The 25,560-nt window shown below is 39.1% G+C and overlaps 1 protein-coding gene across 5 annotated transcripts in view; it reads right to left on the bottom strand.

Annotated features, from left to right (window-relative positions):
* MON2 (MON2 homolog, regulator of endosome-to-Golgi trafficking) overlaps positions 1 to 25,560 on the bottom strand; it is a 135,823-nt gene that overhangs the window by 72,884 nt on the left and 37,379 nt on the right. For all 5 annotated transcript variants that reach the window (XM_025402510.1, XM_025402513.1, XM_025402514.1 and 2 more), the window contains exons 5-8: positions 25,214 to 25,343; positions 23,378 to 23,475; positions 22,454 to 22,579; positions 14,754 to 14,948 (exon numbers count right to left, since the gene is read on the bottom strand). In XM_025402510.1, the coding sequence (XP_025258295.1) occupies positions 14,754 to 14,948; positions 22,454 to 22,579; positions 23,378 to 23,475; positions 25,214 to 25,343 (549 nt within the window). The remainder of the gene's footprint in view (positions 1 to 14,753; positions 14,949 to 22,453; positions 22,580 to 23,377; positions 23,476 to 25,213; positions 25,344 to 25,560) is intronic.

Here is a 25,560-nt window from a genome sequence, read left to right as displayed (position 1 = left end):
AGCCTCTCTCCTGAAGTCTGGAACCTTGTTCTTCTTTTGTTTCTTCTTGTCAAGTGTGAAAGTTTGAGCAGAGAACTAGTGTTGAGAGCACTGAACACTGAACAAGGGCCTCAATGGAGAAAACCTACTATGAATCTGTTAAGTCTTTCCACCAAGTGGCTGCACTCATAAGGAAACAGGTATTAAGATTAGCATTTATGGTGTAAATTCAATTTTTGTGACCCAGATACGTCATAAACTCCACTATACTAACATGAAGGGTGATGAATGTTTTTGAACTCCTGCAGTACTTTGGTACTAGATTATTATCTAAATATCAAGAGACATCTGATGGCTTAAGATGAATCAAAGTTACTGAGGTAGACATTCTAATCTCAGTATCACATATATATCTATTAAAGAATCCTGTATATAAGTGTTGACTTGGGAGACAATGAAGAAAATCTGGTAGCACATTCATGCAGGAGTCTATTTGTCAGGAGCTTGTCAGAGTTAACAACCTTGGAGCTAATGGATTTTGTAGTGACGAGATCTATTGTCAGAGAACTGTCTGTGAAGAAGTAGAAAATTCATTTGGACAAGACAATTTAGCCTCATTCATTCCTTTCTAAAAACAGTAAGTCAAGGGCAGAAAAGAGATGTGCGAGCCTTTTTTTTTTTTTTTTTTTTGAGACAGAGTTTCACTCTGTTGCCCAGGCTGGGGTACAGTGGCTCAATCTTGGCTCACTACAACCTCCACCTCCTGGGTTCAAGTGATTCTCGTGCCTTAGCCTCCTGAGAAGGTGGGATTACAAGCCACCGTGCCCAGCTAATTTTTGTATTTTTAGTAGAGATGGTGGAGTTTCGCCATGTTGGCCAGGATGGTCTCGAACTCCTGACCTCAAGTGATCCACCTGCCTTGGCCTCCCAAAGTGATGGAATTACAGGCATGAGCCACCACACCCAGCCTCTTATAATTAAGTTTCATAAATTCCTTACGGTTACTTGTTTAAGGAAAGATATCTGGGCACACATCCTAAGTGATTCAGAGAGCAGAAAAGCACCTATCTTGGATGCAGAAAGGGAAAAGAATATAGTATAGCAGCTATTAATATACCTAATGAGTGAGAAATTCTAATTTCTAAATTCTAATGAGTGATAAATTCTAATATACCTAATGAGTGAGATATTCTAATTTCCTCTAGTCACTCTAGATATATTAACAGAACCTTTGAAGATTAATTATCTTCATCCTTGAACTACCTGATAGAGTAGGATAACCTGGTGAATACTGGGAAGCACAAAATTCTGTAGGGTAGTCATTCCCAAAGTGTGGTCCCTGGGCCCCTTAGGAGTCCCTGAGGCCATTTCAGGTGGTCTGCAATTTCAAACTTATTTTCATAATAATATATTATTTGTCATTTTCAATGCACTGACATTTGTACTGATGGTACAAAAGCAACAGTGGGCCAAATGGCTGGTGCCTTAGAAGAAATCAAGGCAGTAACCCCAAACTGTACTAGTGTCATTGGATTCTTCACTGCCACACATGATTTTTTTTTTAAAAAAAAATGGTTTTACTTAAGAACCATAATAAACGGGCTGGGCGAGGTGGCTCATGCCTGTAATCCTTCCACTTTGGGAGGCTGAGGCGGGTGGATCACTTGAGGTCAGGAGTTCAAAACTAGCCTTGCCAACATGGTGAAACCCCATCTCTACCAAAAATATTTTCAAAATTAGCTGGGCATCGTGGCAGGCACCTGTAATCCCAGCTACTTGGGAGGCTGAGGCTGGAGAATCGTTTGAACCTGGGAGGCAGAGGTTGCAGTGAGCCGAGATCACGCCAAGATCGCGCCACTGCACTCCAGCCTGGGCAATGAGAGCGAAATTCCATCGTAAAAAAAATTAATTTTTTTTAAAAGAGCCATAATAAACAAAACTAAAATAAAAATAAAACACATACTGATTTTGTTAAATCTGACCCATAAGTATGTGTCTTTTTTTTTTTTGAGATGTAGTCTCACTCTTGTCGCCTAGGCTGGAGTGCAATGGCACGATCTCAGTTCACTACAAATTCCGCCTCCCAGGTTCAAGCGATTCTCCTGCCTCAGTCTCCCAAGTAGCTGGGATTACAGGCGCCTGCCACCATCCCTGGCTAATTTTTTGTATTTTTTAGTAGAGATGGGGTTTCACTGGTTGGTCAGGCTGGTTTCGAACTCTGACCTCAGGTGATTCACCTGCCTCAGCCTCCCAAAGTGGTGCGATTTTAGGCGTGAGCCACTGCGCCTGGACAAGCACATGTCTTTTTAACGTTCTGTGCGACAAAACAGGAAGTACACATGAAGCATTTTTGCTGTGTATCAAAGTACCGTCATTGTTGGAAGAAAAGCATAGCTGTGAACTGAACTAGTCTTTTTACTCTGTGGAATAACATTTTAACTGAAAAAGCAAACGGTAAATCATGATTATTTACATTTGTGTATACTGTACAAACAGTTTTTCAAAAATAAACAAAGTACGCCTGTCACTTTAGGGTAAACAACTGACAGTGTTGTCAATAATAAAATTTGAGCTTTCAAACAAAAATTAGAATTTAAAAAAACTTGTATCTACCCTATAACCTAAGACTCTTCTGATAAATGGTGGTGATATTAACAAATGTAATATTTGATACTGCAGGAAGTGATAACATTTGGAATATCTACACAACTAAAATACATGATATTACAAAATCATGCATGACTAAAAGATCCATTTGAAGTGTAAGACCAATGAAATGAATGTTACTGTAACACAGTATAAAAATGTTTCAGAGGCCAGGAGCCGTGGCTCACGCCTATGTAATCCCAGCACTTCGGGAGGCCGAGACAGGCAGATCACAAGGTCAGGAGATCAAGACCATCCTGGCTAATGTAGTGAAACTCCGTCTCTACTAAAAATACAAAAAATTAGCCAGGCGTGGTGGCAGGCACCTGTAGTCCCAGCTACTTGGGAGGCTGAGGCAGGAGAATGGCGTGAACCCAGGAGGCACAGCTTACAGTGAGCCCCGATCGCAACACTGCACTCCAGCCTGGGCAACAGAGCGAGACTCCGTCTCAAAAAAAAAAAAGGTTTCAGATCCTAGACCTGTAAGAAAGTGCCGGCAGGGTGCGGTGGCTCATGCTGTAATCCCAACACTTTGGGAGGCAGAGGTGGGCGCATCACAAGGTCAGGAGATCGAGACCATCCTGGCTAACATGGGGAACCCTTGTCTCTACTAAAAATACAAAACATTAGCCGGGCGTAGTGGTGGGTGCCTGTAGTCCCAGCTACTCGGGAGGCTGAAGCAGGACAATGGCATGAACCCGGGAGGCGGAGCTTGCAGTGAGCCGAGATGGCGACACTGCATTCCAGCCTGGGCGACAGAGCAAGACTGTCTCAAAAAAACAACAAAACAAAGAAAGTGTCATTGGTTCCATTTGATATAGTATCAAAGAAGAACGTCCACCATTATTACCTAAAAAAGCCATTAATATAATTCTGCCTTTCAACTACATGTCTTTATGAAGCCAGATTTTCATCGTTATGTGCCAACCCAAAAAACATCACAACAGAATGAAGACAAAAGATATGAGAATCCAGCTGTCTCCTATTAAGCCAGACATTCAAGACATTTACATTTAGAAAATGAAAAATAATTTTTTTAAGACATAATTATTTTTCATAAAATAATTTATGTTAACATGCAATAGGTTTAGTATCATTTCAGCTTTAATTCTTAATAAAGTAAATAATGATAGAAATAACTCACATACACAAAAGCTCCTAAATATTTTTTAAGAATATAAAGGGGGTCACTGTTTTCATAGGGCATTCAACACGATTTATTTATTTTGGGTCCTGATACCTCTGTCTTGGATCGCCAAGTGTCACTCCCTCCCAGCATTCCCCTTCCACCACCCACCCCCAGTATCAGTCAGCTGAGGCGAATTCAGCGACCAGTAGGGACACAAAGGGCTGAATGATTGGAACAGTGGTGTGCTGCCAGAGATGGCAGACAGCCAGGGCATCCCCAGCGCCTTTCTGCTCTGGAACATTCTGTGACCCGTCGGGGTGTTCTGAATGGTAGCACACCCTCTTCCACATGGTTATTTATTAAATGACCACTTCCTCTTGCAAAAAAAAAAAAAAATTAATAAAAGAGTATAAAGCAGTCTTGAGACTAAAAAGTATAAGAATTATTCCTCTAGTATGTCTTCTAGGAGATGTACCATTTCCAGGTTTAAACAGAGAAAATACAGAGAAATAAGAGAGAGGCATCGCACATCAACCATATATAGCTTACCCCACAACTACCAGACCTCTAACTTTTGCCCTTAAAGAAAATGTAGAATGTCTACATTTTTCTAAGCTAACATGTCCCAATGTAGCCAATTACAATACTGAGGAATTACTTTCCTATATATATCTGAAAATCTCAACTTTGCAAACACAGTCCTAGAGCTCCCTATTGGGAACCAATGTTTTACCAGTTGATCATCACCCACAATTCACAAGTAAAGCAGGAAAAGAGGCCTTCCTCTTCCTTTAGACAGTAACTTTCAATTTTTTTCTGTTGCTGGCTATGCTGTCATCTGTCCCACGTTGTCCCCCTACACCCCCGCCAAACGCCAATTAAAGGGACGTAGGTCAAAATACGGAGAATGGTATAGAAGCAATACAAGAAATTTGGCACTGTCAGCCTTGGAGAAAGAAAAAAAAAAAGAGAGCAAGAACTAAGAAAACAGTGAAATAGTAAAGTGCAGTGGGGTTAAAAGTGTGTGTTATGGAGCCTAAAAAATTAGTGAACACCCCGGTTTTGCAGCTTATAAACTGCATCATCTCAGGCAAATTATATAAGCTTCCTGGTCCTCATTTTCTCAGCTGTAAAACACAAATATGAATGCCTGCTTCATACGGCTGTAGTAAAGTTAAAATGAATTAATGTATGCGAAGCAATGCTATGGTCTAAATGTTTATATACTCCCAAAATTTATGTATTGAAGCCTATTCGCCAGTGGGATGATATTTGAAGGTGGAGTCTTTGGGAGGAAATTAGGTCATAAGGCTGAAACCCTCATGAATGGGATTGTGCCCTTATAAGAAGATACTTGAGAGGCTTCTTCCTCTCTCTACTTTCCACCATATAAGAATAAAATGAGAAGACAGACATCTGCAAACCAGGAAGTGCACCCTTACCAGACACCAGATATGCTAGCAGCTTGATCTTAGATTTCTGAGGCTCCAGAACTTTGAGATTTAAGCTACACAGTTTCTGACATATTTTATATAGCAGCCTGAACTAAGACAATTACTCTGTACAGTGTCCAGAAAAGAAGAACTCAATAAAAAAATTTTATCCAAAATGGAAATTACTCAGGAATTAAGATATCTGTATCTCTGAAAAGGTTATTAGACAAATTGTTAAATAACAGAATTGATAGAGAGAAACCAAGAATCTCAGCTTGGCCCAAGTATCTTTAGTCTGTTATAACAAGATAACCAGAAACTGGGTGGCTTAAATGACAGAAATTTGGTTGTCACAATTCTAGAGGCTGGAAATAAGAGATGGAGGTGTTAGCGTGGTCAGGTTCTGCTGAGGGCCCTGTTCTGAGCTTGCAAATGGGTGCTTTCTTCCTTTGTCTTCACATGGTGGAAGGCAAGAAAGTGAGAGAGCAAGCATGCTCTGGTGTCTTTCTATGAGGGAACTAATCCAATCATGAGGGTCCCGCCCTCATGTCCTCATCTAAGCCTAATTATCTCCCAAAGGCCACATATCCAAATACTGTCATATTGGGGACTGGGGCTTCAATATATTAATTTTGGGGGATATAATTCAACCCATAGCATCAAAAAAAAAAGATGATAAATAAGTTGGGAGGTCCTGGTTAGCAACAGAAACAAAATGTGAATTCTGCATTTGTTACTATGAAGATGTAACTAGGCTGCATTACTGAAGAGAACCGAATACTTGTTTCTCCAGGACTGACTAGTGGATATGAAAAGGAAAAGGGGAACTGTTTTCTCTTCCTATAGTCTTAACTTAATGTAGTTAAGTAACATTCTAAAGAAAGAAGGAGGAGCCCTTCTAAGACAGCCCTGCTAATATTCAGGGAACAAGTGAGGATGTGGCATTTAGTTGGCCTAGTGACAAGAATAAAAACTTTCTGAACACTTGGACCACCATATGACCTGGCCATCTGATTTAACAGCAACTATGGCAACTACACTGGCCCTTAAAGTTCTTCTCCTTTTTAAAACTCCCTCCTATCCTATTGACTTTCCATGGTGACTGATACTACTATATTGTAATTATTTTCATTTCCACTATTTTGTTTAGTTAAAAATATTTTTTAAAATTTTTATGAGTATATAGTAAGTATGTAACATTTATAGAGTACATGAAACATTCTGATACAGGCATATAATGCATAATCATCACGTCAGAGGAAATGGGCTACACATCACCTCAGCATTTATCATTTCTTTGTGCTAAAACATTCCAATTATACTTATTTATTTATTTAGAGATGGAGTTTTGCTCTTGTTGCCCAGGCTGGAGTGCAGTGGCACAATCTTGGCTCACCACAACCTCCGCCTCCTGGGTTCAAGCGTTTCTCCTGCCTCAGCCTCCTGAGTAGCTGGGATTACAGGCATGCACCACCATGCCTGGCTAATTTTGTATTTTTAGTAGAAACGGGGTTTCTCCATGTTGGCCAGGCTGGTCTTGAACTCCCAACCTCAGGTGATCTGGTCGCCTTGGCTTCCCAAAGTGCTGGGACTACAAGCGTGAGCCACCATGCCTGGCCTTTTAGTTATTTTTAAATGTACGTTATTGTTGACCACTCACCCTGTTGTGCTACCAAATACTAGATCTTATTCATTCTATCTACCTATATTTTTGTACCCATTAACCCATCCCTACTTTCCCCCTGCTCCCCATCTCTACCACCCTTCCAAGCTACTGGTAACCATCATTCTGTTCTCTGTCTCTGTGAGTTCAACTGTTTTAACTTTCAGCTCTTACAAACGAGTGGGAACATGTGAAGTTTGTCTTTCTGTGCCTGGCTAACTTCACTTAACATAATGTCCTGCAGTTCCATTCGTATTGTTGCAAATGACAGGATCTCATTTTTTTTTTATGGTTGAACAGTACTCCATTGCCTATATGTACTAACTTTTCTCTATCCATTCATCCGTCGATAGATACTTTGGTTGCTACTAAATCTCGACAATCAAGAATAGTGCTGCAATAAACATGGGAGTGCAGGTATCTTTTCAATATTAAAAAATATTTAATTGTGGTAAAACCATACAATATAAAACCCCAACAATATTTACGTGTACAGTTGAGTAGCATCAACTGTTTCACATTGTTGTGTAAAAAACTCTCTAGAACTTTTTTTTTTTCTGAGATGGAGTCTTGCTCTTGTCACCCAGGCTGGAGTGCAATGGTGTGATCTCAACTCACTACAACCTCTGCCTCCCAGGTTCAAGCAATTCTCCTGCCTCAGCCTATCAAGTAGTTGGAATTACAGGTGTGCACCACCACACCCAGCTAAATTTTTTGTATTTTTAGTAGAGACGGGGTTTCACCATGTTGGCCAGGGTGATCTCAAACTCCTGAGCTCAGGTGATCCACCCACCTTGGCCTTACAAAGTGCCGGGATTACAGGCAAGCACCACCGCACCTGGCCTCTAGAACTTTTTTATCTTGCAAAACTGAAATGCTATACCCACTCAACACTAACTCCTTATCACTTTGTCCTCTTGGTCCTTGGCAACAACCATTCCATGTTCTCTATGAATTTGACTGTTCAAGGTTATACAGTAATTTGTCCTCTTGACTCACTTATTTCACTCAGCATAATGTCCTCAAAGTTCTAGTAATAGGATTTCCTTAAGTCTGAATGATATTCCAACATATGTATACACTGTATTTTCTTGATTTGTTCATCTGATAATGAACACTGGAACTGCTTTCACCTCTTGGCTATTACAAAAATGTGACAGTGAACATGGGTGTACAAACATTTCTTTGAAATCACACTTTCAATTCTTTTGAATTTATATGCATAAGTAGTATTGCTGGGTCATACGGTAATTCTATTTTCAGTTTTTTGAGGGACCTCCATACTGCTTTCCATTGAGGCTGCACCATTTTATATTCCCACCAACAGTGCACAAGGGTTCCAATTTTCTCCACATCCTTGTCAACACTTGTTATTTTCTGGTGTTCTGTTTTGTTTTTAACAGTGACCACTCATATAGGCATAAGGTGATACCTCATTATAGTTTTGCTCTGCATTTCTCTAACGATTGGAGATGTTGAGCATCTTTTCATATGCTGGTCGGACATCGGTATATCTTCTTTGGAGAAATATCTATTCGTGTCCTGTGCGCATTTTTTAACATTAGTTTTTTGTTGCTGTTGAGTTGTAGTTCTTTATATATTTTGGATATTAATCGCTTTTCAGATATGTGATTTGTGAATCTTTTCTCCCAAGTGTTGCCTTTTCACTCTTGATATGGTTTGGGGCTGTGCCCCTAACCAAATCTCATCTTTAATTCCCACATGTTCTGGGAAGGGCCCAGTGGGAGGTAACTGAATCATGGGGACAGATCTTTCTCATGCTGTTATCATGATAGTGAATAAATCTCACGAGATCTAATGGTTTTAAAAAGGGGAGTTTGCCTGCAAAAGCTCTCTTCTTATGTCTACAACCATTTGTGATGTGCTTTTCACCTTCCTCCAAGATTGTGAGGCCTCCCCAGCCATGTGGAACTGTAATTCCATCAATCTTCTTTCTTTTGTAAATTGCCCAGTCTCGATTATGTCTTTATCAGGAGCGTGAAAATGGACTAATACAGTAAATTGGTAGCGGGAGTGGGGTGCTGTGGAAAAGACACCTAAAAATGTGGAAGTGACTTCGGAACTCGATAACAGGCAGATGTTGGAACAGTTCAGAGGGCTCAGAAGAAGATAGGAAAATGTGGGAAAGTATGGAACTTCCTAGAGACTTGTTGAATGATTTTGACCAAAATGCTGATAATGATATGGAAAATGAAATCCAGGATGAGATGGTCTCAGATGGAGATGAGGAAATTGTTGGGAACTGGAGTAACAGTGACTCTTGTTATGTTTTAGCAAAAAGACTGGCAGTGTTTTGCCCCTGCCCTAGAGATTTGTGGAACTTTGAATTTGGGAGAGATGATTTAGGGTACCTGGCAGAAGACATTTCTTTTTTTTTTTTTTTTTTTTGAGACAGAGTCTCACTCTGTCACCTAGGCTGGAGTGCAGTGGTGCGATCTCAGCTCACTGCAAGCTCCGCCTCCTGGGTTCACGCCATTCTCCTGCCTCAGCCTCCCGAGTAGTTGGGACTAGAGGCACCCACCACCAAGCCTGGCTAAATTTTTTTGTATTTTTTAGTAGAGATGGCGTTTCACCGTGTTAGCCAGGATGGTCTCGATCTCCTGACCTTGTGATCCGCCCACGTTGGCCTCCCAAAGTGCTGGGATTACAGGCGTGAGCCACTGTACCCAGCCAGCAGAAGACATTTCTAAGCATCAAAGCATTCAAGAGGTGACTTGGGTGCTGTTAAAGACATTCAGTTTTAAAAGGGAAACAGAGCTTAAAAGGTTGGAAAGAGCTTAAAAGCCTGACAATGTAATAGAAAAGAAAATCCCAGGCCGGGCGCGGTGGCTCATGGTGGCTCATGCCTGTAATCCCAGCATGTTGGGAGGCCAAGGCAGGTGGGTTGCTTGAGGTCAGGAGTTCAAGACCAGCCTGGCCAACATGATGAAAACCAGTCTCTACTAAAAATACAAAAATTAGCTGGGCGTGGTGGCTCACACCTGTAATCCTAGCTACTCAGGAGGCTGAGGCGGGAGAATCACTTGAACCCAGGAGGCAGAGACTGCAGTGAGCCGAGATCATGCTACTGTACTCCAGCCTGGGATACAGAGCAAGACTCCATCCCTCCCCAGAAAAAGAAAAGAAAATCCCATTTTCTGAGAATTTCAAGCTGGCTGTAGAAATTTGCGTAAGTAACAAGGAGCTGAACGTTAATCACCAAGACAATGGGGAAAATGTCTCCAGGGAATGTCAGAGACCTTTGAGAGGCAGCCCCTCCCATCACAGATCCAAAGGCCTAGGAGGAAAACGTGGTTTCGTGGGCCCGGCCCAGGATCCCTGTGCTGTGTGCAGCCTAGCGACTTGGTCCCTTGCATCCCAGCCACTCCAGCCGTGACTGAAAGGGGTCAACAGAGAGTTCAGGCCGAGGCTTCAGAGGGTGCAAGCATCAAGCCTTGGCAGCTTTCACATGGTGTTGATCCTGCGAGTGCAAAGAAGTCAAGAACTGAGGTTTGGAAACCTCTGCCTAGATTTCAGATGTATGGAAACGTCCGGATGCCCAGGCAGAAGTTTGCTGTGGGGGTGGGGTCTTCATGTAGAACCTCTGCTAACGTAATGCAGAAGAGAAATGTGAGGTCAGAGACCCCACACAAAGTCCCTACTGGAGCACCACGTAGTGGAGCTGTGAGAAGAGGGTCACTGTCCAGACACTAGAATGACAGATTCACCAACAGCTTGCACCGTACACCTGGAAAAGCCACAGACACTCAACACCAAGCCATGAAAGCAGCTGGAAGGGAGGCTGTATGCTGCAAAGCCACAGGAGCGGAGCTGCCCAAGACCACGGGAACCCACCTTTTGAATTGGCGTGATCTGGATGTCAGACATGGAGTCAAAGGAGGTCATTTTGGAGCTTTAAGATTTGACCACCCTGCTGGATTTCAGACTTGCATGGGGCCTGTAGCCCCTTTGTTTTGGCAAGTTTCTCCCATTTAGAATGGCTGTATTTACCCAATGCTTGTACCCCCATTGTATCTAGGAAGTAACTAACTTGCTTTTGATTTTACAGGCTCATAGGCAGAAGAGACTTGCTTTGTCTCAGATGAACTTTGGACTGTGGACTTTTGAGTTAATGCTGAAATGAGTTAAGACTTTGGGGACTGTTGGGAAGACATGATTGGTTTTGAAATATGAGGACCTATGAGACTTGGGAGGCCAGGGGTAGAATGACATGGTTTGGTTGTGTCCCCACCCAAATCTCATCTTGAATTCCCATGTGTTGTGGGAGGCACCTGGTGAGAGGTAATGAATCATGGGAGGCAGGTCTTTCCCATGCTGTTCTCTTGATAGTAAGTCTCACAAGATCTGGTTGTTTTAAAAGCGGGGTTTCCCTGCATAAGCTCTCTTCTCTTGTCTGCTGCCATGTGAGATGTGCCTTTCACCTTCAACCATGATTGTGAGGCTTCCCCCGCCACGTGGAACTGTAAGTCCAATAAATTGCTTTCTTTTGTAAATTGCCCAGTCTCGGGTATGTCTTTATCAGCAGTGTGAAAACTAATACAACTCTGTTGACTGCTTTCTTTGAGGTGCAGAAGTTTTTAAGTTTGATGTAGGTCCATTTGTCTATTGTTGCTTTTGTTGCCTGTGCTTTTAGTATCATGGTCAAGAAATCATTGTGAAATCCAATGTCATAAAGATTTTCCCCTATGTTTTCTTTTAGGAATTTTTTGGTTTTAAATCTTATATTTAGGTCATGAATCTATTTTGAATTATTTTTTGTACATGGCATAAGGTAAGGGTCTAACCTCATTCTTTTGCATGTGAATATCCGGTTTTCCCAACATAATGGTTAAATAGACTATCCTTTCTCCACTGAGTGGTCTTGGCACCCTTTTCAAAGATCACTTCACCATATATGAGTTTATTTTTGGACTCTCTATTCTGTTCCATGGGTTTTTGTGTGTGTCTTTATGCCAGTACTATTTTATGCTATTGTGATAACTGTAGCTTTGTAACATGTTTTGAAATCAGGGAGTGTGAGGCTTCTAACTTTGTTCTTTTTTCTCAAGATAGTTTTGGCAATTTGGGGTCCCTTGAGATTCAATATGAATTTTAAGATGGTTTCTTCTACTTCTGCAAAAAGTGATGTTGGAATTTTGATAGGCACTGTATTTAATTCATAGATCTCTTTAGACTGTATGGACATTTTAACAATTTTAAGTCTTTTAACCATGAACACTGGATATCCTTCCATTTCTTCGTGTCTTTAATTTATTTCAATAACGTTTTATAGTTTTCAGCGTATAGGCCTTTCACCTTCTTGGTTAAGTTTATGTCTAAGTATTTTACTCTTTTTGATACTTTGTGAATGAAATTATTTTCTTAATTTCTTTCTGGAATTGTTCACTGTTAGTGTATAGAGACATAACTGATTTCTTGTGGTGATTTTTAATCTTGCAACTTTGCTATGTTTATTAGTTCTAACAGTTTTTCTGGTGTGGAATATTTAGGATTTTCTACATACAACATTACATTAGCAAATAGAGATAATTTTACTTCTTCCTTTCCAAAGCAGATGCCTTTTATTTCTTTTTCATTCTTAATTGCTCTGGCTAGGAGTTCTAGTACCATGTTGAATAGAAGTGGCAAGAATAGGCAATCTTGCCTTGTTCCTGATCTTAGAGGGAAAGCTTTCAGGTTTTCACTATCAAGTGTGATAACGATTATTAGTTATTGTCTCTTCATAAATGGCATTTATTGAGTTAAGGTAGTTTAGTTCTATTCCTAGTTTGTTTGGTGTTTTTACCATGAAAGGATGATGAATTTTGCCAAATGCTTTTTCTGCATCAATTGGAATGATCATGTGGTTTTTAACCTTCACTCTTTTAATGTAGTGTATTATATTAACTGATTTTTGTATGCTGAAACATCCTTACATTCCAGGGTAGATCTCACTTGGTCATGGTGTAGAATCCTTTTAATATGCTGTTGAATTAACTTTCCTTGTACTTTTTGAGAATTTTTTAATCAGTATCAGGGAGCTTGATCTGTTTTTTGTTTTGTTTTGTTTTTTCCCTTGTAGTATTTTTGTCTGGCTTTGGTATTAATGCTGGCCTCATAAAAAGAGCTTGGAAGTTTCTCTCCTCTTCAATTCTTTGGAGTTTGTTAATTGTTCTTTCAATGTTTGGTAGAATTTTCCAGGGAAACCATCTGTTCTTGGGCTTTTCTTTGTGGGAAGGTTTTTCATTATTTATTCAATCTCCCTACTAGTTTCAGGTCTGTTTAATTTTTTTCTTGTGATTTAGTTTCAGTAGGGTGTATGTTTCAAGGAATTTATTCATTTCTTCTAGGTTATCCAATTTGTTGGCACATAACTCTTCCTACTAGTCTTTTATGATCCTTTTAAATTTCTTATTTCTGTGGCATCAGTTGTAATGTCTCCTCTTTTATTTCTGATTTTAGTTATTTGAGTATTTTCTCTTTTTAGTCTTGATAACGGTTTGTTAATTTTCTTAATTTTTTCAAAAAAACAACTTTCACTGATTCTCTGTATTGCTTTTCTAGTCTCCATTTTGTTTATTTATGTGGTATTCTTTATTATTTCCTTCCTTCTCCTAACTAGTATGTTGTTTAATTTCCATACATGTGAGACTCTTCTCATTTTCCTTCCACTATGGATTTCTGGTTGGACTCCACTTTGGTCAGAGAAGATACTTGGTATGATTACAATCTTCCTAAATTTGTTGAGACTTGGTTTTATGGCTTAACATATGCTCTATCCTTGAGAATAATCTATGTGCACTTGAAAAGAATGTGTAATCTGCTGATGTTAGGTGGAGTGTTCTGTATATGTCTGTTAAGTCCAACTGTTCTACAGTGTTGTTCAAGTCCTTTGTTTCCTTATTAGTCTTATGTCTGGTTGTTCTACCTTTATTGGAAGTAGAGTATTAAAGTCTCCTACTATTATTGTATTGTCTATTTTTAGAATATAAGGTCAGGCGTGGTGGCTGACACCTGTAATTCCAGCACTTTGGGAGGTTAAGGTGGGTGCATCAGCTGAGGTCAAGAGTTCAAGACCAGCCTGACCAATAGGGTGAAGCCCCGTCTCTACTAAAATACAAAAATTGGCCGGGTGTGGTGGCAGGTGCCTGTAGTCCCAGCTACTAGGGAGACTGAGGCAGGAGAATTCCTTGAACCCAGGAGGTGGAGGTTGCAGTGAGCTGAGATTGTGCCACTGCACTCCAGCCTGGGCGACAGAGTGAGACTCCATCTCAAAAAAAAAAAGAAGAAGAAGAATATAAATGTGAAAAAATTACAGAATGTGAATTTGACTTAACACAGAATTTTAAAAAAACATGGTGCATTATTTTCTCTGACAAACAGTATTTGAATGTTTATGACTAAAGCATTACATAAATAGAATTATCAGGAATATCACAACATAATAGGCATTGATTAACTTTGTAAAATAGATACAATATTGGACTGTAAGTCAAAATAATTGGTTTCTAATCCTAGATTTGACCAAATCTTTAATGTCTTTGCTTTAATCTGTTAAGACATATGAAACAGTATAAATGAAAGCAGAATAAACTGAAGAGACTATAATTTTAATAATCCTTCAAATGAGATACAATTAGCTGAGTTCCTAAACCACAATTCCTATGCTGCCTTCAGATAACAAGCAATGACTCTGCTTCACATATTATGAATAATCTATAAACATAAGCAAGATTCAAGAAAGGACAGCACAAACCTTTAGAGTACCTAGAATACATGTAGGTACTCAAAAAAATTCTGTTGAACTAAATTGAAAAAACCAAACGCACTATAACAGACCACTTTTTACAAAGGGCACAACATACAACTATATACACAAATACGTAAGGAAATTAGCACTTACCAAAAGACTGTAAAATTGCTTAATCAGAACAGATACTACTCTCAGCAAACGCATGCAGATAGGAAAATATGGTTTTTCAACTGGTGCTGGAGAAGATGAGGTGCTGGAACCTTGTCTGAACTTTATATTTGGAGAAAAGAGCTTTATCACAAGAGGACATACCCTTTCTTTGAGGAGGAAACTAAATTCTTGGTGCTATTTGCAAGGAAAAAAAGAAAGAAAAAAATAATTAACTTTATTTGTACTAAATACTTCTAAAAACACAGTCTCACTAGGAAATAAAACTTCTTAATAACCAGTATAAATAATTTAGCTTTACTATAAGTTTATATGTTTTATTGTTTTATAGTTTACCCACAATTTTGAAATTCGTATTGCACTTAGAGAATCTAAGATCAGAATAGTCATCAGAGCCCAGCATGGTGGCTCATGCCTGTAATCTTAGCATTTTGGGAGCCCAAGGTGGGAGGATAGCTTGAGCCCGGGAGTTCAAGATGAGCCTCAGCAACACAGTGAGACCCCACCTCTACAAAAAAATTAAAAAATTAGCCAGGTGTGGTGGCACACACCAGTAGTCCCAGCTATTTGGGAAGCTGAGGTGCAAAGAACACTTGAACCCTGGAGGTCAAGGCTGCAGTGAGCCATGATCATGCCACTGCCCTCCAGTCTGGGTGACAGAGCAAGATACTATCTCAAAAAGTAATAATAATCAGTATTACAAGAGGTTTTTGAAAGAATATAAGTTTAAAAGGAACAGTTAATGATTTTAGAATTAAGTAATTGGTGATTACTAGAAACTTTAATTTTAGTTGGACACTGGTAATTAAAAACATAAACAACAGAAGAAAGAAAATAGAGCCAGGCATGGTGGCTCAGGCCTGGAATCCTGGGACTTTGGAAGGCTGAGGTGGGAGGATTGCTGGTACTCAGGAGTTCAAGACCAGCCTGAGCAACACAGGGAGACCCCGTCTCAACAACAACAACAAAAATTAGCTGGATATAGTGGTACCGCCTGTGGTCCCAGATACTTGGGTGGCTGAGGTGGGAGGATCACTTGTGCCCAGGGAGGTTGAGACTGCAGTGAGCCATGATCATACCACTGTACTCCAATCTGGGCAATGGAGCAAAACCCTATCTCACACAGAAAAAAAAAGAAAAAGAAAAAAAGAAAGAAAAGAAAACAAGCTATACAAATTCAAGCAAATAAATAGTTTAAAATAGGTAGCTGAGGAGAGAAAATTTCCTAGTAAAGTTATATAATTCACGGATTTCGTTTTGCAAAGAACAATTCCTTTCATGCAGAGATTTAATAATTAACTTAAAATTTTGTTCTACTTGGACTGCTTGAACTGCTTGAACAGAACATGATGAGCTGATAAAACATGCAATGGCAAACAAGCATAATTATTTTACAAGTCAGGGTATCTTGCAAATAATTCTTAAATTTTACTTACAGTCATGATACATTACAAAGAAAGCACTCCTTAACCTGTTAATTCCCTGCCTATAATAGCAAGGTAATCCCATTTCACTGACAATATAAGGCCTCCTCTGTATTTAATGACTAGCCTCAAATACATTTTATTTTGTTGTCATCCAAATTTCATTGAAGCTATAAACAAAGAAAAGATCACAAAAATCACTTGACCTAATCCTTTAATCTTACAGAGAAGGGAAATAAGGCATAGAGCAGGTTGTTTGCTCAGAATCACAAAATTTTTTAAATGTATCTTTTTTTTTTTTGAGATGGAGTTTCACTCTGTCACCCAGGCTGGAGTGCAATGGCACGATCGCGGTTCACTGCAACCTCCACCTCCCAAGTAGCTGAGATTACAGGCATGTGCCACCACACCTGGCTAATTTTTGTGTGTTTTTTTGTTTTTGTTTTTGTTTTTTGAGACAGAGTCTTGCTCTGTCGCCCGGGCTGGAGTGCAGTGGCCCGATCTCAGCTCACGGCAAGCTCCGCCTCCCGGGTTCACGCCATTCTCCTGCCTCAGCCTCCCGAGTAGCTGGGACTACAGGCGCCCGCCACCTCGCCCAGCTAGTTTTTTGTATTTTTTTGTAGAGACGGGGTTTCACCGTGTTAGCCAGGATGGTCTCGATCTCCTGACCGCGTGATCCGCCCGTCTCGGCCTCCCAAAGTGCTGGGATTACAGGCTTGAGCCACCGTGCCCGGCCAATTTTTGTATTTTTAATATTGACGGGGTTTCACCTTGTTGGCCAGGCTCTCCTGACCTCAGGTGATCCGCCCGCCTTAGCCTCCCAAAGTGCTGGGATTACAGACGTGAGCCACTGACCCCGGACTAAATGTATCTTTTAAAAAATCAGATTCTCAAGAAAGAAAAACTGAAAATACAGATAAATAAAAACATAAAAGTAAGTCTTGCCTAATCTCACCTCCTGGAGATAAGTGGACTAGTCATTGTTAACTTCTACATGTATACTCTTCTAGACTTTTATAAATATTTTAATGTACTTTTTCATTCTTTCCCCCAAAATGAGATCTTAAGAGATAAATGACTTGAAATTATACTCTCATATCTACAGTTAGTTTCTTTGACTGCCAAAATGAAAAGTAAAGTCCACTTTCATATTTTACAAAAATAATTATTTTGTATATTGGTTAATATATAAACATACCGGCAATTCTTAAGCAATTCTTAAAAGTTTTATCAATTCACTGTTTCCCTCTCACTACTCAACTCACTACAGTTGGGTTTCCTCCAGCACTATCACCAACCATCCCAACTCTACTTCTCCACTTCTCATTATCCTCATCATGATCTCTGTGGCCAAAGCAAACACTTTCCAGTCTTTCCAGTCATCATCTTATCAGATCTCTTTGTTTTTGTTTTGTTTTGTTCTGTTTTTGAAACAGGGTCTTGCTCTGTCACCCAGGCTGGAATGCAGTGGTGCGATCATGGCTCACTGCAGCCTTGACCTCCTGGGGTCTTCCCACCCCTCAGCCTCCCAAGTAGCTGACACTACAGGTAAGTGTCACCAGGCCCAGCTGATTTTCTAAAAATTTTTCATAGAGACAAGGTCTCACTATGTTGCCCAGGCTGGTCTTGAACTCCTGAGCTCAGGCTATCTGGCTGCCTCAGTCCCCTAAAGTGCTAAGATTACAGGTGTGAGCCACTGCGCCTACCAGATCTCTGTGAACCACCTGATATAACTGATTACTTGCTTCATCTTGAAACTTTCTTTGCTTTTGCCTTTTATTGTGTCACACTCTCTTAGATTTGTTCCTGCCTTCTGGCCTTGTGTTCTCAGTCTCTTGTATATGCTCATCCTCAACTGTTTAATGTTGAGGTTCCTCAGAGGTCCAGAGTACCATGCCCTTGCTTTGTACTCTAGGTTCTCACCACAATCTCATTCACTCCCATATCTCCAATTATCAACTATATGCCAGGAACATTTAAATTTATAATTTCAGCCCCAAACCTTGAAATGCATAAGTCCAACTAACATTTTGTATGTCTCACAGATACCTCAAAATTAGTATATATATGAATAATGTGTCTTTGTGATAAAAATTCTGCCCATGAAATATTCCATCTTAGCAAATGGTTCACTGTTCAAGCCAGAAAGCTAGAAGTAATCTTTGAGACTGCCTTTTTCATCTTCCACTACAATACTTCATTGAGGCAAAAGGCAAAGCTTCAATGCCCTTAAAGCCTATTTTTCTAGAAAAGAAGATATCCTTTCTCAGGGTCACTGCTCTTCGACCTTCTGTGTGGAGTATTCTTTTCCTATTCTCTCCATGTCTCCTAGCTACTCTTAATCCTTCATTTACAAGCTTAAGTATCATATCCTTGATTTATCACCAAGTCTCCAACAGGTTTGGTCCACTGTTATTCATTTTCCTAACACTTTTAATAGTTCTCCTTCACAGCACTCATCACATCTTATCAACTCAGTTAAAATCTGTCTCCCCATTAGAATTGTAAGTGCCACAGGGCAAAGACTTTATCAGTCTTATTTAACTTCTGTATACTTGGCATAAAACATAAGTGACTGGTAAATTTTGATTGCATATGTGAATGATGAGTTAAAAAAGAAACAAATATTTATCTCTGGAAGAAAATGTACAGGATGAAGTTATAGGATCTTACACAGAAGAATTCTTCCCCTTCCATGCTTTATAGCAGGAAGAATAAAGTAAATTTTGTAAGTATAATAAATCTGTAAAAACAGGCTGGGCACGCTGGCTCATACCTGTAATCCCAGCACTTTGGGAGGCCAGGGCAGGCGGATCACAAGGTCAGGAGATCAAGACCATCCTGGCCAACACCATGAAACCCTGTCTCTACTTAAAAAAAAAATACAAAAAAATTAGCCAGGCGTGGTGGCGGGTGCCTGTAGTCCCAGCTACTCGGGAGGCTGAGGCAGGAGAATGGGGTGAACGGGAGGTGGAGCTTGCAGTGAGCTGAGATCGCACCACTGCACTCCAGCCTGGGCAACAGAGCGAGACTCTGTCTCAAAAAAAAAAAAAAAAGAAAAGAAATCTGTAAAAACAGTTTCAAATATTTTCCTATAAAGTCAGAAAACATAACCCAAACATGAAAATTTTAAATTCAGACTCATTAACCAATTCATTCATTCAAATATTTATCAATGGCCGGGTGCGGTGGCTCAAGCCTGTAATCCCAGCACTTTGGGAGGCCGAGACGGGCGGATCACGAGGTCAGAAGATCGAGACCATCCTGGCTAACACGGTGAAACCCTGTCTCTACTAAAAAATACAAAAAAACTAGTCAGGCGAGGTGGCGGGCGCCTGTAGTCCCAGCTACACAGGAGGCTGAGGCAGGAGAATGGCGTAAACCCGAGAGGCGGAGCTTGCAGTGAGCTGAGATCCGGCCACTGTACTCCAGCCTGGGCGACAGAGCGAGACTCTGTCTCAAAAAAAATAAAATATTAAAAAAAAAAAAAACAAAAAAACAAATATTTATCAAACACCTGCCATATGCCAGGCACTATTACTAAAGACACCTATACAACAGTACTAAGTCCCTGCCTCACAGAGTTTATCTTCTTGTAGGGAAAGAGAGAAAATAAAATAATACACAATATGTAATAATATATAATACACATATACGTGTGTGTGTGTGTGTCAGGCAGGAGGTGATAAGTACTACAAGAAAAATAAAGAGGGATAAGAAAGATAATGGTGCTGGTAGGGAAAAAGTTTGCCATTTTACACAATGTGATTGGGGAAGATGTGTCTGATAAGTTGACCATTAAGCAAAGCCCTCAAAAAAGTAAGACAGCAAGCCATATGAGGAAAAAAGGATTCCATGCCCAGGGAATAGTAAGTACAAAGGCCCTGGGGCAGGAATCTGCTTGAGGCACTTCAGAAACAAGGACAGTGTGGCCAAAGGGTGAGGGCAAAGAGAAGAGAGGAAAGAAAGAAGATCAAGGAATATCGGGGACTAAATCATGAAAAGTTCCACAGAGCAGAAGGACACTTCATCTTTTAGTCTGATAAGGAGGATATCAACTGAAGCAATTTACAAGAGACTGAAAAGATCTGACTTATTTTAAAAGACCATTCTGGATGTGGTGTCACAAACAACTATAATAAGTGGTACAAGTATTAATATATATGCAAGCAGACCAGTTAGGAAGCCAACACAACAATTCAAGTAAGAGGTGATGGTAGCTTAGACTAGAATAATTGTAGAAGTGGTAAGAAGTGATTGGATCCTGAATATATTTTGAAGGTAATGGTTGGGATGTGATACGTAAATAAAAAAGAGGGGATACGGAGAGAAAGTAATTTGGATCAACATGAGTTCAAATCCCAACTCCATCACTTATAAACCATGAAACTGTGGACAAATTATTTAACCCTCTGGATGTTGTAGTTTCCTCATGTGTAAAACAGTGATAATTGGTATATCTTAGGCATTTGGGAAGACAAAAGAGAATATAATATGTAAGGAATCTGGCACATAGCACGTAGAAGGAAGTCAAGAAATGATAGCTGCTATGACTATTATTTATACAAGAGTGTTGGACAAGTTATATCTAAATACTGCTTATCCTATTACACTACAAGAAAGGGAATCATCAGTATATACTGCTCATCAAGAGCATTTAACAACTGCCTAATGTATACTAAAAATTATGAGCCATATACAAATAATTTTAGCTCCAAATCCTGGCCTAAAAGATCTTATACTACTGTACCACTTGATTCACTCATTTTGTAGGTAAGAGCAAAGGATAAAATGGATTACTTAGGGAGGAAGCATGGTAAGGAAAGGAGCTAGATAAGTAGTTAAGAAACCTAAATTACAGTTCAAGACCTGCTAATAACTACGGGACCCTGTGTAAGTCACTGACTTCATTATGGACTTTAGTTGTTTTCCATTTAAGTTATGTGAAAACACATAGCTAGATATATAGGCAAGTAAAAATCAATAATTTCTGCCGGGCGCGGTGGCTCACGCCTGTAATCCCTGCACTTTGGGAGGCCGAGGCGGGCGGATCACGAGGTCAGGAGATCGAGACCATCCTGGCTAACAAGGTGAAACCCCATCTCTACTAAAATACAAAAAAAATTAGCCGGGCGCGGTGGCGGGCGCCTGTAGTCCCAGCTACTCGGGAGGCTGAGGCAGGAGAATGGCGCGAACCCGGGAGGCGGAGCTTGCAGTGAGCCGAGATGGTGCCACTGCACTCCAGCCTGGGGGACAGAGTGAAGACTCCGCCTCAAAAAAAAAAAAAAAAAAAAAAAAAAAAATCAATAATTTCTTTAGGCTTTTAAATATTACACAAGTAACTCACATACCGCATTTCCTTCATAGACCCATACACTGGGAAATACCTGACTATTAACAGATTGTCTCTAGAGATTCTTTTTATTATTAAAATTCCAAAATGCAAAGGGACTAAAAAAAAAAAAAAAAAGTAATGTAACACTAAGCTGTTATATGTCTAAAGTTTGAGGCTATAATTCTCCACCGCTTTCTTTCCTTCCTTTTTTTTTTTTTTTTAAGAAATGGGGTCTGGCTCTCTCACCCAGGCTGGAGTGTAGTGGCATGAACACGGCTCACTGCAAACTCGACCTCCTGGGCACAAGCGATTCTCCTGCCTCAGTCTCCTTAATAGCAGGGACTACAGACATGCACCATCATACTTAGCTTTTTTAAAAAAATTTTGTTTTATTTATTTTTTTTGAGACAGAGTCTTGCTGTCACCCAGGCTGGAGTGAAGTGGTGCGACCTCAGCTCACCGCAACCTCCGCCTCCCAGGTTCAAGTGATTCTCCTGCCTCAGCCTCCTGAGTAGCTGGGACTACAGGCAACCGCCATCACGCCCGGCTAATTTTTGTATTTTTAGTAGAGACGGGGTTTCAGCATATTGGCTAGGCTGGTCTCAAACTCCTGACCTTATGACCCACCTGCCTCGGCCTCCCAAAGTGCTGGGATTATAGGCGTGAGCCACCGCACCCAGCCCTTTCATTTTATTTTCTATATTGATGGTGTCTCACTATGTTGCCTAGGCTGGTCTCAAACTCCTGGGCTCAAGCAATCCTCCCACCTCAGCCTCCCAAAGTGTTGGGATTACAGACATGAGCCACCAAGTCTGGCCTCTTTGCAATTTTTAATGTGGAAAAAAAATACACGTTGCTTTCTTTAAAAATATTTGTGAAACAATTAAGATTAACTTTGTCACAAGATACTATAAATGGCTTACTTGTAAAAAGACCTGTGGAAAATCATTGAGGACTGACTCAAGTAATTCGAGGCCAAACGTCCGAGTCATTTCTGTCATGCCCACTAGCCAATAAGGAGCATCAGCATTAACCAACTGACAAAGGTCCTGGGAAAATAAATCCAACAATTTCACATGCTAGAATTAAATGTGCTTTTCAAAACTCACAGTTCATAAATCTTAAAAAAAAAAAAAAATCCATCTTCTTATATAATACATGTTTTTGCTCCTTAGAAACTAAGCGCTGGTAATTCCAATTTTGACAAATTGTGTAACTGACAGATTATATAAGCAAACTTTTAAAGAATCATATAACTACTCTGTACTGACAATTTGTACAGTTGTACAATTTGTACAACTGTACAGTAGTACAATTTGTACAACTGTACAGTAGTACAATTTGTACAACTGTACAGTAGTCTGTACTGACAATACAGAGACAGTAGACAGATAAATGATTAATCTAACATACTTTAAATGACAAAATAAGCTTTTAATGCAAAGTAATAATATTTTCAGTACAGATTAATCTTGTTTTACCTAAAATTATTTATTCATGACAAGTGATGTAAAAATCACGTATCTATGTATCAAATTATATCACACAGACCAAATTTATTACTTAAATTTTCCTTGTTTAAAGAAACTTTTTTTGCATGACTAGTTGTTTCTGATATACCTGTTTTCTAGTTCTGCATTTATTTCATTTTATTTTCTTAAAGTGAGTCATAATGTTTTATCATGTTAAAGTAAATGTAGAAGTTGTTCTTTAGAACTATTTTAATACTACCTGTGACATATTTTCAAAAAAAATCACATTTAAAAAATTAGACATAAAATCCCCAACTAAAAAATTCACACAAAACTATATTTTAGAATAAAAATTATTTTTATCAACTAAAATACCTGGAAAAGCATATATGCATCTTTAGCACAAGGTTTGAGGGTACTGACAGATCTTCTGTTACTATTTCCTTGTACCAGTATTGGTTGTTCTATAATATCTGCAATCAAAACAGGATGGGTTTTAGCAGTTCACAATAGCCTTTAATAAATTATATATTCTGTTTAAAAGATAATGTCTAAAATAAATGTTTATATAATTATAAATTGTAATTATAATTTCAGATTTAAAATTTCCAATTTTTAACATATGCCTCCAAAACAAAAAAAAAAAAAGGGAATCTATTTTTATACCAAATACCATAAAAATCACTCTTTGTTACCTTACATTCACTCTAATAAGCTGGGCACTTTTGTCCATACATTTGGTTTCCCATTCTTTAGCCCCTTTATTTCATGGATTTAACATTCACGTGATCTTTAAATGTGCTTTTAAATATCAAACAGACATATAAATGTTTACCATATGGTTAACTCCTCTACCATTTCACTATCTTCAAGAGAATTACTGCTTGATCTGCTGCTATTACCATGTCAGTTACAGATATTCACCAGCTAAGAATCAGCTAGGATGGTGTTTCCCAACTCAGTATTTCTTTAATTAACTACTAGTAAAAAATATCATTCTCTGTAAGTTCTGACAGCCTGTTTTGAATAAATATTGACTTAACGACTACCTGAAAAGAAAAAAGTTCTAAGTATTTCTACCTTACTATAAAGTATTAAATGGCAGATTAGCCTTAGAGACACACAACTAAAACTACCAATGCGGGAATTTTATTGAGGTTATGAATGTATAAATCATTCAAACTGGGGAACTGCCCTGTGTTATCACAATATGATTTTGAATATTTTAACCAAATAGGACACATTATAATTCCTTAATATTTCAAACTACTAGAATTCCACCTGCATTTTTCCCCAAGAAAAAATAAAGAAAAAACAATATACCAAAGTGGAAATATTCTTATAAAGGTATTTGATAAAAAATATTTTAAAATTATTATTATTATTTTTGAGACGGAGTCTTGCTCTGTTGCCCAGGCTGGAGTGCAGTGGTGCAATCACAGCTCACTGCAACCCTGCCTCTCAGGTTCAAGTGATTCTCCTGCCTTAGCCTCTGGAGTAGCTGGGATTACAGGTGCACTCCACCACACCCAGCTGATTTTTTGTATTTTAGTAGAGACGAGGTTTTACCGTGTTGCCCAGGCTAGTCTCAAACTCCTAAGCTCAGGCAATCCACCCACCTTGGCCTCCCAAAATGCTAGGATTACAGGCATGAGCCACCACACCCGGCCAAAAATTAATTTTTATATTATTTAAATGTTCTTAACACATGTTAGCAGATACAGACAAATATTTACGAGGGAAGCCCACTCTTGGAAATTTATCCTGAAGAAATAATTCAAAAAGATATGTAGGAAACCACCCAAAACAGTTATAAAATACTGAACAGAACGCAAGTGTCCAATAGGAGACTAGTTCAGTTAAATTACAGAATGGCCACAAAATATAATGCAATAATTAAAATTTAAATTATAAGGATGAAGCAATAACATGAAAAATTCATAGAATGCAATGTTTGGTTAAAAAATACATATAATGCAATACTTGGTTTAAAATGTGAAATTATATTTAATACAAAATTATGCATATACTAGAAATAAACAAGGAAAACAAAGAGCCTATTCCTTAGGGTGATCAAATTGTGAGGAATTTATTTTTTAAGTTTCCATTATAGACATAATAATGTTGATCATTTCAGCAAAGGCTGAAAGTTAATAAAAATGAAATCATCCAAGAACCACCCACAAAGTAAAACAACTTCTAGCACTTTACCTCTGTGTCGTTCATCTTCAGCAACCATCCTCTCAAAAACAACAGTAACAACTTGTCGCACTGTAGCAGCAGCTGTATTATTTGTAATATTATCTTTCGTGAAGTGTAGTCGAAAACAAAGAACAATTGCCTGAAAACACAATTTTCATTTAGTGTGAAACAAGATTGAAGAGCAAGGCCATTATCTTTATTTTATCAGGTGTAACCACAAATTGAATAATGTTTGGTTGTTTCAATCACCAATATGAAAAGTCCCACCATTTTACACAATAAAATATAAAAATCCTCAGATTTTGATGTAATTCAAGTTCTTAGTAAATATATAACCACAGAAGATTAGCTATGGT

This window comes from Theropithecus gelada, chromosome 11 (genome assembly GCF_003255815.1).
Source record: "Theropithecus gelada isolate Dixy chromosome 11, Tgel_1.0, whole genome shotgun sequence".
Classification (NCBI taxonomy): domain Eukaryota; kingdom Metazoa; phylum Chordata; class Mammalia; order Primates; family Cercopithecidae; genus Theropithecus; species Theropithecus gelada.
The sequence above is the reverse complement of the archived record's forward strand: the minus strand, read 5'-3'. Positions and strand labels throughout refer to the sequence as shown.